The sequence below is a fragment of the Phyllobates terribilis genome, unplaced genomic scaffold, assembly GCF_046119375.1.
Source record: "Phyllobates terribilis strain yellow unplaced genomic scaffold, ASM4611937v1 Scaffold_8__6_contigs__length_399053987, whole genome shotgun sequence".
Lineage (NCBI taxonomy): Eukaryota > Metazoa > Chordata > Amphibia > Anura > Dendrobatidae > Phyllobates > Phyllobates terribilis.
The window spans coordinates 57,803,174-57,815,388 of NW_027362768.1; the positions used below are offsets into that span (position 1 = coordinate 57,803,174).

General features: G+C 43.4%; 1 protein-coding gene across 4 annotated transcripts in view; it reads left to right on the forward strand.

Moving 5' to 3' along the window:
* ODR4 (odr-4 GPCR localization factor homolog) overlaps positions 1-12,215 on the forward strand; it is a 92,683-nt gene that overhangs the window by 47,757 nt on the left and 32,711 nt on the right. Inside the window, exon 14 of one of the 4 annotated variants that reach the window (XM_073642983.1) lies at positions 2,095-2,145. The exons of the other annotated variants lie outside the window; for them this stretch is intronic. Within the exon in view, the coding sequence (XP_073499084.1) occupies positions 2,095-2,130 (36 nt within the window). The 3' untranslated portion in view covers positions 2,131-2,145. Of the gene's footprint in view, positions 1-2,094; positions 2,146-12,215 lie in introns of those variants that run through there. 4 annotated transcript variants of the gene reach the window in all.

Below are 12,215 nucleotides of genomic sequence, written 5' to 3' on the forward strand. Positions count from 1 at the left end.
CGGGACCGCTCCTTGTCACAGCTGACACCCGGTACTCTGTGCAATCAGCTGACACCTGTCGGCGATCGCGCCAGCACAGCCTCTGTGTGGGCGCAGTCGCCAGGGCGAATTAATACGAATCTGGCCCAATAGGTCCAGGGCGCAGATACTTATTAATACGCCCCACGTCAGAAAGGGGTTAAGGTATTATTTATGTTGGGTATTTCCTATGTACCTTGCTGATCTAGTTTATCTATACGTGCATGTGTACCTGTCTGACACATTAGACAACAGGCGTCTACATTAGCCTATGCTATCTAGTGCTGTGAGTGTTATCCATATATCTTGCTGATTTGGGTCATCTAATTCTCTATGTCGCTCTGTGTATGATATAGTGACATATCAAAGAATAAGGGACAAGATCAAGTTTCGGTTAGTGGACCGGTTGAGTGGGCCTTTCCAGTTGGCACTAATATTTTTAGCTGGCTTGTTGATTTGGCTATTTATTTTTTGCTGTGTTCACTTGGGATTTTTTGGTGTCTTTTTAATACAATATAAATAAATTCAATCTTTTAAGTGATTCATTACTTGCTTGATCAATCTTCTAAATTTAAGTTACCGATCATCCGCACCATGCAGAACACACACACCACCTTTCTCCCATATGTTGTGACTTTTAGAAACCACCATTCCAAATGTAAGAATGAGGGAAAGTCATTGACTTTCACCACATTTGCTCTGCGCATACTGGAGTTATTCCACCCACATCCTGTGGAAAGTCTGCATCCAACAGAAAAGTTTCCAGACTGTCAGTGGCTTCTGCGTGACATGTCAGAGTGCCTGATGTAAGGCTTGGTATTCCTGCGGTTGGGTGAGCAGATGTATTGCATAACACAGCTGGCTGAATCTTATGTTTCCAGAGTTTACTTTTTCATGTAAACTTTGTGTTTAAATTGGATTTGTTTACTATGATTTATATCTAATTCACTTTATCTTTATTCTTACTTACCATGAAAAAGAAAGCTCTGTATAAATGGAAACATATGTTCAGTGACCTTTCGTCGGTTTGCCATTTGTCTTCTGTTATGTGGAGTGGGCTATTGTAAGATGCAGAACTTTCCATATAGAAGTGTTTTACTGAACATTTTATCACGTGCGCTACCAAGGAGTTGTATTATTAACTCCGACTCACATTGTGGTTTCCCGTCTTAAGCTGATGAGAAATGTGGGTTAGTGGTGGGAGTTTCTGTAATTATTTATTTCAGATCATTTAACCCTCACCCCCCCACCCACCCCCCCTTTAAAAAAGCCCTGTGCTTGTACCTGCCTATTGGCATAGACTGAAGAATGCCCCTGTCACGGGCAGGGCTGTGGAGTCGTGGAGTTGGTATAAAATGAGCCGACTCCAACTCCTAAAATATATAATAAATTGGGTACAGCAGTTCAATGCAGTTTGTGGGGAATATTTTTTCATAACAATTTGGTAAAGTTATGAAATGTCCTATAAATGTCTGTCCTATTCCTGATCTAAGGGTCTAGACTTTTAGCTGAGATGAATCTGCGCTACAGTAAATGTATCACTTAAACATGAGCCATGTATGAGGGAGTCGGAGTGGGTGTCATGGAAATTGAGGAGTCGGAGGTTTGGCTTACCGACTCCACAGCCATGGTCACGGGGTTACCCCGACAGGTTGCAGCAAGGAGACCTCTGTGCCGGAGGGCTCCTGCTCCAACTCCGAGACGAAGCACTTCTCCTTCATTTTAAATGTATTTATTCCAGCAGAACAGGGGTTAAGCAGCCATGTTGGATTTCCCTGTGCTCACAGCTGAGCTTGGTTAGCCACTCCCTTTCCCTTTATAACCTGGGTTCTGATACTAAGTCCTTGTCAGAGCTAGAATTTGCTGCATGGTTAAGGAGAGCGAGTAGTTCTAGGTGAAGGAATTTGGGAGGAATAGCTTGCCTGGTTTGTATGCATGGTTATTCCTTATCCTTCTCCATTTTGATTTATTCCCCCTACCTACACACCCCGGTGCTTCCCTCTGTTATATGTGAGAGAATATTTTATGTGCCTGGAGTTTTCTGTTTATCCCTGTCTGTGTTGCCTTGTTTGTCAGGTGGGTGTACTTCTGTGCACAGTAGCGCCCCGCTGATGCATTTTGGAAACAAGTCCTGTGGACCGATGAGGTTAAAATAGAACTCTTTTGGCCACAATGATCAGAGGTATGTGTGGAGAAAAAGGGCACAGAATTTCAGGAAAAGAACATCTCGCCAACCATTAAGCATGGGGGTGGATCAATCATTCTTTGGGGTTGTTTTGCAGCCAATGGCACAGGGAACATTTCACGGGTAGAGGGAAGAATGGATTTAATGAAATTTCAACAAATTCTTTATGCAAACATAACACAATCTGTAAAAAGGTGAAGTTGAAAACAGGGTGGCTTTTCCAAATGGATAATGGTCCTAAACACACGTCAAAATATACGATAGACTATCTCAAAAGGCGGAAGCTGAAGGTTTTACAATGGCCCTCACAGTCTCTTGATCTGAACATCATTGGAAATCTGTGGCTAGACCTGAAAATAGCAGTACAAAAAAAGAGCATGGAAATAGCAGTGCATGCAAGACGACACAGGAATCTCACAAAACTGGAAGAATTTTACAAGAAATCCCTCAAACAAGAATTGAAAGACTCTAGTCTAGCTACAAAAAGCTTTTCCAAGCTGTGTTAGTTTCAAAATGGGGTGCTACTGGATACTAACCATGCATGGTGCCCAAACTTTTCCATCAGCCCATTTTCCTTTTTGTAATTTTTAAAATTGTACAAGATGATAAAATATAGATAGATAATTTTTGCCAGAGCTGTATATATAAATAAAATCTAAGAGACCACTGCAAATTTTTCATTTTCTCTGATTTTTCTCTTTATAGGTATATTTTTGAGTAAAATGTACATTGTTGTTTTATTCTATAAACTACTGACAACATGTCTCCGAAATTCAAAGCTAAAAATTTTGTATTTATTTGCAGCAAATGAGAAATCGTCAAAATAATAGAAAAGAAACAGCGCTTTCAGAACTCAAATAATGCAAAAAAAACAAGTTCTTATTCATTTAGAAACAACAATACTCATGTTTTAAATCAGGAAGAGTTCAGAAATCAATATTTGGTGGAATAACCATGATTTTTAATCACAGCTTTCATGCGTCTTGGCTTGCTTTCCACCAGTCTTTCACACTGCTTTTGGGTGACTTTATGCCACTCCTGGCACAAAAATTTAAGCAGTTCTTCTTTGTTTGATGGCTTGTGACTATCCATCTTCCTCTTGATTACATTACAGAGGTTTTCAATGGGGTTCAGGTCTGGAGATTGGGCTGGCCATGACAGGATCTTGATGTGGTGCTCCGTCATCCACACATTGATTGACCTAGCTGTGTGGCATGGGGCATTTTCCTGTTGGGAAAAACAGTTCTCAGAGTTGGGGAACATTGCCTGAGCAGAAGGAAGCAAGTGTTTTTTCAAGGGTAACATTGTATGTGGCTTGATTCATACGTCCTTCGCAAAGATTAATCTGCCCAATTCCAGCCTTGCTGAAGCATCTCCAGATAATCACCGATCCTTCACCAAATTTCACAGTGGGTGCAAGACACTGTGGCTTGTATGCCTCTCCAGGTCTCCGTCTAACCATTAGATGACCAGGTGTTGGGCAAAGCTGAAAATTAGACTCATCAGAGAAGATTACCTTACTCCAGTCCTCTATGGTCCAATCCTTATGGTATTTGGCAAACTTCAGCCAGGCTCTCCTTTGCTTCTCATTGATGAAAGGCATTTTTCTAGCTTTACATGACTTGAGGCCTGCCTCTAGGATCCTGTTACAAACTGTTCTTGCCGTGCACTTCACCTCAGCTGCCATTTGCCATTCCTTTTGTAGGTCACTTGATGTCATCCTGCGGTTGCTGAGTGACATTTGAATAAGATGACAGTCACCCTGGTCAGTGGAGAGTCGCTTTCGCTCTCTGCCGGTCTGTAGCTTTGTTGTCCCCAATGTCTGCTGCTTGACCTTGTTGTAATGGACTGCAGTCTTCGAAATTTTAAGGATGGAGGCAACATGACGCTCACTGTATCCCTCTGCTAGTAAAGCCAGAATTGAGCCCTTCTTTTCCTCACTCAAGACTTTTCTTTTCAACTCCTTTGGCATGGATAGAAGTTATTTTTTCATTCAAATTACTTTTGGGCTATTCCTAGCACTTGTTTTGCCATCCAGCTTGTCCTATTGCAAGTGGATTGTGAAGACCACGCCAGTGTTTTTTTATACTTTCCCCCGTTACGTAAGATTCGGTTCGGGTGATCACCTAATCAGAAGCTCATTAAGTAGAATGAGATGTACTTTGGTTGGAATTCAACTGACACTGGAATGGAATGGCTGTCAGACATGTAGAGATTTTGATTTTTAGAAAACTGTGCAGTGGTCTCTTAATTTTTGCCAGAGCTGTGTATGTATATATATATATATATATATATATATATATATATATATATATATATATATATATATATATATATATATATATATTAATATATATATATATATATATATTAATATATATATATATATATATATATAATTAATATATATATACATACATACATTTATATTGGTATGTCCTGCCATCCTGCGCCCCCCATTCTGTCACGTGCAGCCCCCATCGTGCGCCTCCATCCTGCACCTTCATCTTTTCATGTGCTGCCCTCATCCTGACATGTGCTGCCATCCTGCGCCGCCATCCTGGTATGTGCTGACCTCATCCTGTCATGTGGTGCTCTCATCCTGCTCCCCCAGCCTGTCATGTGGTGCTCTCATCCTGCTCCCCCAGCCTGTCATGTGGTGCTCCCATGCTGCGCCCCCATCTTGCGCCCCCAGCCTGTCATGTGGTGCTCCCATCTTGCGCCCCCAGCCTGTCATGTGGTGCTCCCATCCTGTGCCCCCAGCCTGTCATGTGGTGCTCCCAGCCTGTCATGTGGTGCTCCCAGCCTGTCATGTGGTGCTCCCAGCCTGTCATGTGGTGCTCCCAGCCTGTCATGTGGTGCTCCCAGCCTGTCATGTGGTGCTCCCAGCCTGTCATGTGGTGCTCCCAGCCTGTCATGTGGTGCTCCCAGCCTGTCATGTGGTGCTCCCAGCCTGTCATGTGGTGCTCCCAGCCTGTCATGTGGTGCTCCCAGCCTGTCATGTGGTGCTCCCAGCCTGTCATGTGGTGCTCCCAGCCTGTCATGTGGTGCTCCCAGCCTGTCATGTGGTGCTCCCAGCCTGTCATGTGGTGCTCCCAGCCTGTCATGTGGCGCTCCCAGCCTGTCATGTGGCGCTCCCAGCCTGTCATGTGGCGCTCCCAGCCTGTCATGTGGCGCTCCCAGCCTGTCAGGTGGCGCTCCCAGCCTGTCAGGTGGCGCTCCCAGCCTGTCAGGTGGCGCTCCCAGCCTGTCAGGTGGCGCTCCCAGCCTGTCAGGTGGCGCTCCCAGCCTGTCAGGTGGCGCTCCCAGCCTGTCAGGTGGCGCTCCCAGCCTGTCAGGTGGCGCTCCCAGCCTGTCAGGTGGCGCTCCCAGCCTGTCAGGTGGCGCTCCCAGCCTGTCAGGTGGCGCTCCCAGCCTGTCAGGTGGCGCTCCCAGCCCGCGCCCGCAAGCCTGTCAGGTGGCGCTCCCAGCCCGCGCCCGCAAGCCTGTCAGGTGGCGCTCCCAGCCCGCGCCCGCAAGCCTGTCAGGTGGCGCTCCCAGCCCGCGCCCGCAAGCCTGTCAGGTGGCGCTCCCATCCCGCGCCCGCAAGCCTGTCAGGTGGCGCTCCCATCCCGCGCCCGCAAGCCTGTCAGGTGGCGCTCCCATCCCGCGCCCGCAAGCCTGTCAGGTGGCGCTCCCATCCCGCGCCCGCAAGCCTGTCAGGTGGCGCTCCCATCCCGCGCCCCCAGCCTGTCATGTGGAGCTCCCATCCCGCGCCCCCAGCCTGTCATGTGGAGCTCCCATTATGTGCCCCCATCCTGTGCCCCCATCCTGTCTTGTGCTTCTCCCATAAAATAGCGCCTGAGTCAACGTGTGCGCATCTCACAATATCTGGCGCTATTTTCTTGAAGACACACTGTCTGGGAATTTGTACACATAGTGTCTTCACTAAAATGGCATCGTAGTGCAGTATGCACACGCTGTGACTCAGGCAGCACACTGCACAGGCGCCACCCATTCCGGCTTCGAACAGAAAGACACATTCACTGTTATATATAACATTTTAAATTTTAATTTAAGTATTAGCTGAAAAAAAGAATTATTGTGCAAAAACTTCTCTGCAAACAACATTTTTGGTGTAAACTCTGTGGTCTTTTTTTAAGTTGTCTTGTTGATCAGTAGCGAAAACTTTGACTTGCTGGAAGGATTTTGTCCTTGAAAAGGCGACATAAAGTTGGCCATGGCTGAAGGCTGCAGATGGCAAATATATGCCAACTGAATCCATTGTTTGCCCTTGACTTTTGTTGATGGTCATAGCATAAGCAAGTCTTAAGGGAAACTGTTTTAGTTTTAAAGTAAAAGGAAGATCAGGATCGCTTGATGCCAGAATAACTCAGGGAATGAATACCCTTGTACCTTTTAAATGATCCGGTGACGATTTCAGTTTGTGACTTTTGACATCATTTGCTTCACAACCATTCTGGTGCCATTGCAAAGACTTCTTGTTGAGTTAAGGTTTCTTAATAGCATGACTACTGCTCCAACTTTCAAATGTAATCTATGAGGAGGCATACCACCAGGCGTTAAGCTGTTTAAGAACTCCATTGGATAGTTTGCTGCTTCCTCAGCATTTGCAGTGTCTTGCTGAATGGAATCAATGCTGGTGTAGCATTTCAATTCAGACTGAATTCGTCTAAGAACATTTTCATTCAGTTCATGTGAATGTTGGTTTTTTGGAGTTAGGATTGCACAGTTTTGTTATGCTTTCATCTTCTGATTGTATGACTTGAGTAAAGACAGCATCAACAATACATCCATTTTCAATGCAGAAAGAAGGAATTTCAAAGATACCTTCCTCTAGTCCTAGTTCTTGAAGTTTTCCATCTCCAAGGTTTAAAAGCCATTGGGAAAAGCCTTGATGTTCTTCAGGGACATTGTCCTCATTGGTACCCATGTTTTGATCTAATTTGAGGACTTCAATATTCCTCCAACAATTGCTGTTCTTCATGCATGCAGAAATTCTTTTGGTTCTGCTGTCATGTGGTACAACAGGAAGGATCTGTCGAAAATCTCCACCAAAAAGAAACACCGCACCTCCGAATGTTTTTTTTTTTAGGAAACTTTTGGATATTCAGCCATGAGTTCTTTGTAGAAGTTGTCAACTGCATTTACAGCATGAGCTGGAGCCATAGAAGCTTCGTCCCAGATAATGAGTTTGGTGGTTTTCAACTCATTGGCAGTATTGCTGCCCTGACGAATATTGTACGTCGACGTTTCATTAATTGGTATAGGCAGTTTGAACAGATTATGGGAAGTTCGGCCTCCCTCCAGCAAAGTAGCAGCAATGCCTCTAAATGTACATGGCAAGACTAATTCATTTTTGCTCCGAACGTAATGCATGATTGTATTATACAGGAATGTTTTACCACTTCCACCAGGTCCGTCAATAAAAAATAGGCGTTTTTCCAAGTTGGAATTCTCAAAAGCTTCTCTAATTTTTTCGAAAGCCTTTCGTTGTCCTGGGTTTAACATTTGGAATTTCTCCTCAACAAAGCCTTTTCCATAACAGTGTCGTAATATTTGCCAGAATTGATTGGATCATCGTACTTGCCAAAATCTTGTAATGACTTTCCATATGTCCTAACACAGACTCAAATTCATGTAATGTCATATAGAGGGCTTTTTCTACATGAAGGAAACATCTGGTACAGTCTTCCATGAGATTTTTATTGTGCCTTTGAAACAATGCTGCAGCATTAGACGGCTCACACATGATGCAAATAAATGCAAACAATTGTCTAAGTTGTATTGGCATTTGATAAGTTGCAGCTCTGTTAGGCAAGTATCCCATTCAGAGTCATCATCAGTTAACCCTCTTGCAATACAGGCTTCTTGCAAAGTAGCAAAATGGTTTCCTTCAGTTGTTCTGAGATCCTCAAAAGATGTTGCGCCTCTAACATTGAGAAGGAGAATTCGTAGAAAGTATTTTTCTCTGTCTAATGCACTAACGTTAAACATTCTGCCAATTGTGATTTTATGACCTTTGCTACGTGGTTTCCATTTAATATTTTTATCATCCCATGTGTAATGTTCGGGGATTTCAATGGATAAATATTGTTGGGCATTAGGATCTTCCCGATTCAGTTTAAACCAAGCCAGAAGTTTAGACTTGGTGTTTTTCTGCTGCACAGCTTCAGCTTCTTTACCTGTTATAAAGCATATTGTATGCTTGTCCTCAAGGTGGACATTTAATCTTTCTACATGATCAGTTTGATGGTGCATTTTATATTTCCTGAGTCTCCAGCATACTTCAGGTGCACTTACATATCGAGTTTCTAAGTAATTTTTTACTTCATCCCATTCAACTGTGGCTTTTTGATCTGTGGCAGCAGTAACAAACTGGATATTTGCACAATCATGCCCTTTGTTAAAGTATTTGAACAAATATTTTACAGTCTGTATAAAACTGCAAATCTCAACGTTTGTGGGCATTGTATTTTAAGGAAAGATAAGGATTGTAAGGTACAACCCATCTATTATCAACTCTGTTTCCACCAAGTTCAACAAAGTTGTTATCATCCTGGCGTTGGTATTTAGGGTATCCATTTACATTGCTCTTAGTTTCAGAACAGAAATCTTTGGGAAAGCCTTTGGTACAGTTCCCATTGTCCATACATGGTGCATTTGGATTAAGTGGACCACATGGACCGTGTATCATGCAAGATTTTACAGTTTCATAAAGCTTCGGATGAGTGTCTTTGTGCGGGAGCTCTGCATAAACAATTTTGTCAATTCTCTCTTTTTCCCAGGCTTTGTATTCCGGGGCCATAAATATCAATATGTGTCCATGACAATTTTGTCAATTCTTTATTTTTCCCAGGCTTTGTATTCCACGGCCATAAATATCAATATGTGTTCATGAGGAAGCCCTCTTCTTTGGAACTCAATTACATACTCCATACCATTAACACTTCCAAATCTGTGGTATGTGGTTAAGTCTCCAAGTAGCAATTTTAGTTTCATGTTAAATACTAATGCTACTAAATCGAGCCTGTTACATGGTTTCTGACTGGGAAGTAAGTTTTCCCTGATTTCCCTTCATTTTAGATTGCACGTTACTGTTACAAATAGGTCTGGTTTGTCATATTTCCTGACCATTGCCATGGCATCTTGGTAGTTTTGTGCCATATTTCTTGTACTTCCTTGGAAACTTGATGGCAATATGACTTTTTTTTTCTAGGTAGGATATTTATGTCCATGAAATGGTGGTTGTCTACTAATCAGTAAAGAACGTCATATTCTTCGGCTCTTACAGTACTTTGATTTTTGCGCACCCAATTCAAACTGCTTGCCTCAGTTTTGCAATAGGCATCAACCATAAATTGGTGTGTCAGCTTTCCTGCATTAAGGAACTGGTTAAAAGTACCATCACGAATGGCAAAGTGGTATGAAGTTGAAGTCACATTTACTCGTCCAACTGTTTTTTTTTTTAGTTCTGTAGTCCACTCAGAGTCCCCATAATGGAAAATCAAAGGGTAGCACATTGGGTCACAGAGTCTACTCAGAATAGATATATTTTGTAAAATCCCACTTTTTGGATGAATGGTAATGTCACTGTTTTCTGGGGGTTCATCCTTATATTACTAATTGCATGAAGAGATCAGAACCAAACTCCAAGAATTTTATGGAAAACATAAGATCGTACAATAGTGCAAACATTTTTGCATCAATGGGCGCACAAATTGACCAATCAATTAACAGACGATCAGGTCCTTTCTGTTACAGAATCCATGGGCAAATTTACCATGCAACATCTGCGTTGCACCCTAACCAAGGTAAATCACCAACATACAGTACAGACCAAAAGTTTGGACACACCTTCTCATTTAAAGATTTTTCTGTATTTTCATGACTATGAAAATTGTACATTCACACTGAAGGCATCAAAACTATGAATTAACACATGTGGAATTATATACTTAACAAAAAAGTGTGAAAACAACTGAAAATATGTCTTACATTCTAGGTTCTTGAAAGTAGCCACCTTTTGCTTTGATGACTGCTTCGCATACTCTTGGCATTCTCATGATGAGCTTCAACAGCATGTGAAATTGATTGTCAATCAGTGTTGCTTCCTAAGTGGACAGTTTGATTTCACAGAAGTTTGATTCACTTGGAGTTATATTCTGTTGTTTAAGTGTTCCCTTTATTTTTTTGAGCAGTGTATATATTCACTAAAAAGTCGCTGGATTGCTGTGCTGACTTATTTTATATATATATATATATATATATTCACTAAAAAGTGGCTGCATTGCTCCACTTATGTATTTTATATATATATTCAGTAAAAAGTTGCTGGATTGCTCCGCTGACGTATTTTATATACACTGCTCAAAAATATAAAGGGAACACTTAAACAACACAATGTAACTCCAAGTCAGTAACAGTTCTGTGAAATCTACCTGTCCAGTTATGAAGCAACACTGATTGTGAATCAATTTCTCCTGTGAGAAATGTGCTGTCCTATTTTGTTGCTAGATTGCTCCGCTGACATATTTTGGTGCTGGATTGCTCCGCTGACGTATCTATAATATAACGGGACATGCGTGTTTCTGTCGGAAGCCTTTATAGACTGCGCAAGCGCGACACGCCTGCGCCGTCTGGCTCCAGACAGAAGCACGCATGGGGCCATTACAGGTAAGAGGAGTGTGTAAGGCGCCGGAGATTACGGTATGCGTAGACAATGAACTCATACCGCAATCTCCGGCACCATACTTAAATACTTAGCTGACCGGGAGGAGCGTTGCCGCGGCGCCTCTCTTCGCCGGAGACCGGAGCCGGAGTGAGGCGTCGTAATCAGCGCATAGCGATATCCGGCGCCATTTTACTGAAGACACATTTGCAGTGTGTCTTCAGCAAAATGGCGCCGAACAGCTTGGTATGGGCACACGCGTACTCCGGCACGCATAAGTGTTTATTTTTTTGTATGTGTGCAGTGGGGGCCACACATACCAGGATTGGGGGATGAGGGGTGCCAAGCATACCAGGATTGGGGGATGAGGGGTGCCAAGCATACCAGGATTGGGGGATGAGGGGTACCAAACATACCAGGATTGGGGGGATGAGGGGTACCATGCATACCAAGATGGTGGGGTGAGGGGACCATGCATACCAGGATTGGGGGGTGAGGGGATCATGCATACCAGGATGAGGAATGGGGTCTCATGCATACCTGGATGAGGGGTACCACACATACCAGGATTAGGGGTGAGGGGACCATGCATACCAGGATTGGGGGATGAGGGGTGCCATGCATACCAGGATTGGGGGATGAGGGATGCCATGCATACCAGGACTGGGGGGTGAGGGGACCATGAGTTTGGGGTACCATACATACATAGAATGGTAGAGTTGGAAGGGACCTCCTGGGTCATCTGGTCCAACCCCCTGCTCAAAGCAGGATTCACTAAATCATCTCAGACAGATGTCTGTCCAGCCTCTGTTTGAAGACGTCCATTGAAGGGGAACTCACCACCTCTCGTGGCAGCCTGTTCCACTCATTAATCACCCTAACTGTCAAAAAGTTTTTTCTAATATCTAATCTGTGTCTCCTTCCATTTAGTTTCATCCCGTTGCTTCTAGTCTTTCCCTGTGCAAATGAGAATAAAGATGATCCTTCTACAATGTGACAGCCCTTGACATATTTGTAGACAGCTATTAAGTCTCCTCTCAGTCTTCTTTTTTGCAAGCTAAACATTCCCAAATCCTGCAACCGTTCCTCATAGGACATGGTTTGCAGACCAGTCACCATTCTGGTCGCTCTTCTCTGAACTTGTTCCAGTTTGTCTATGTCTTTTTTAAAATGTGGTGCCCAAAACTGTACACAGTATTCCAGATGAGGTCTGACCAAAGAGGAGTAAAGACCGATAATGACTTCACGTGATCTAGACTGTATGCTTCTGTTAATACATCCCAGAATTGTATTTGCCTTTTTTGCTGCTGCATCACACTGTTGACTCATGTTCAGTCTATG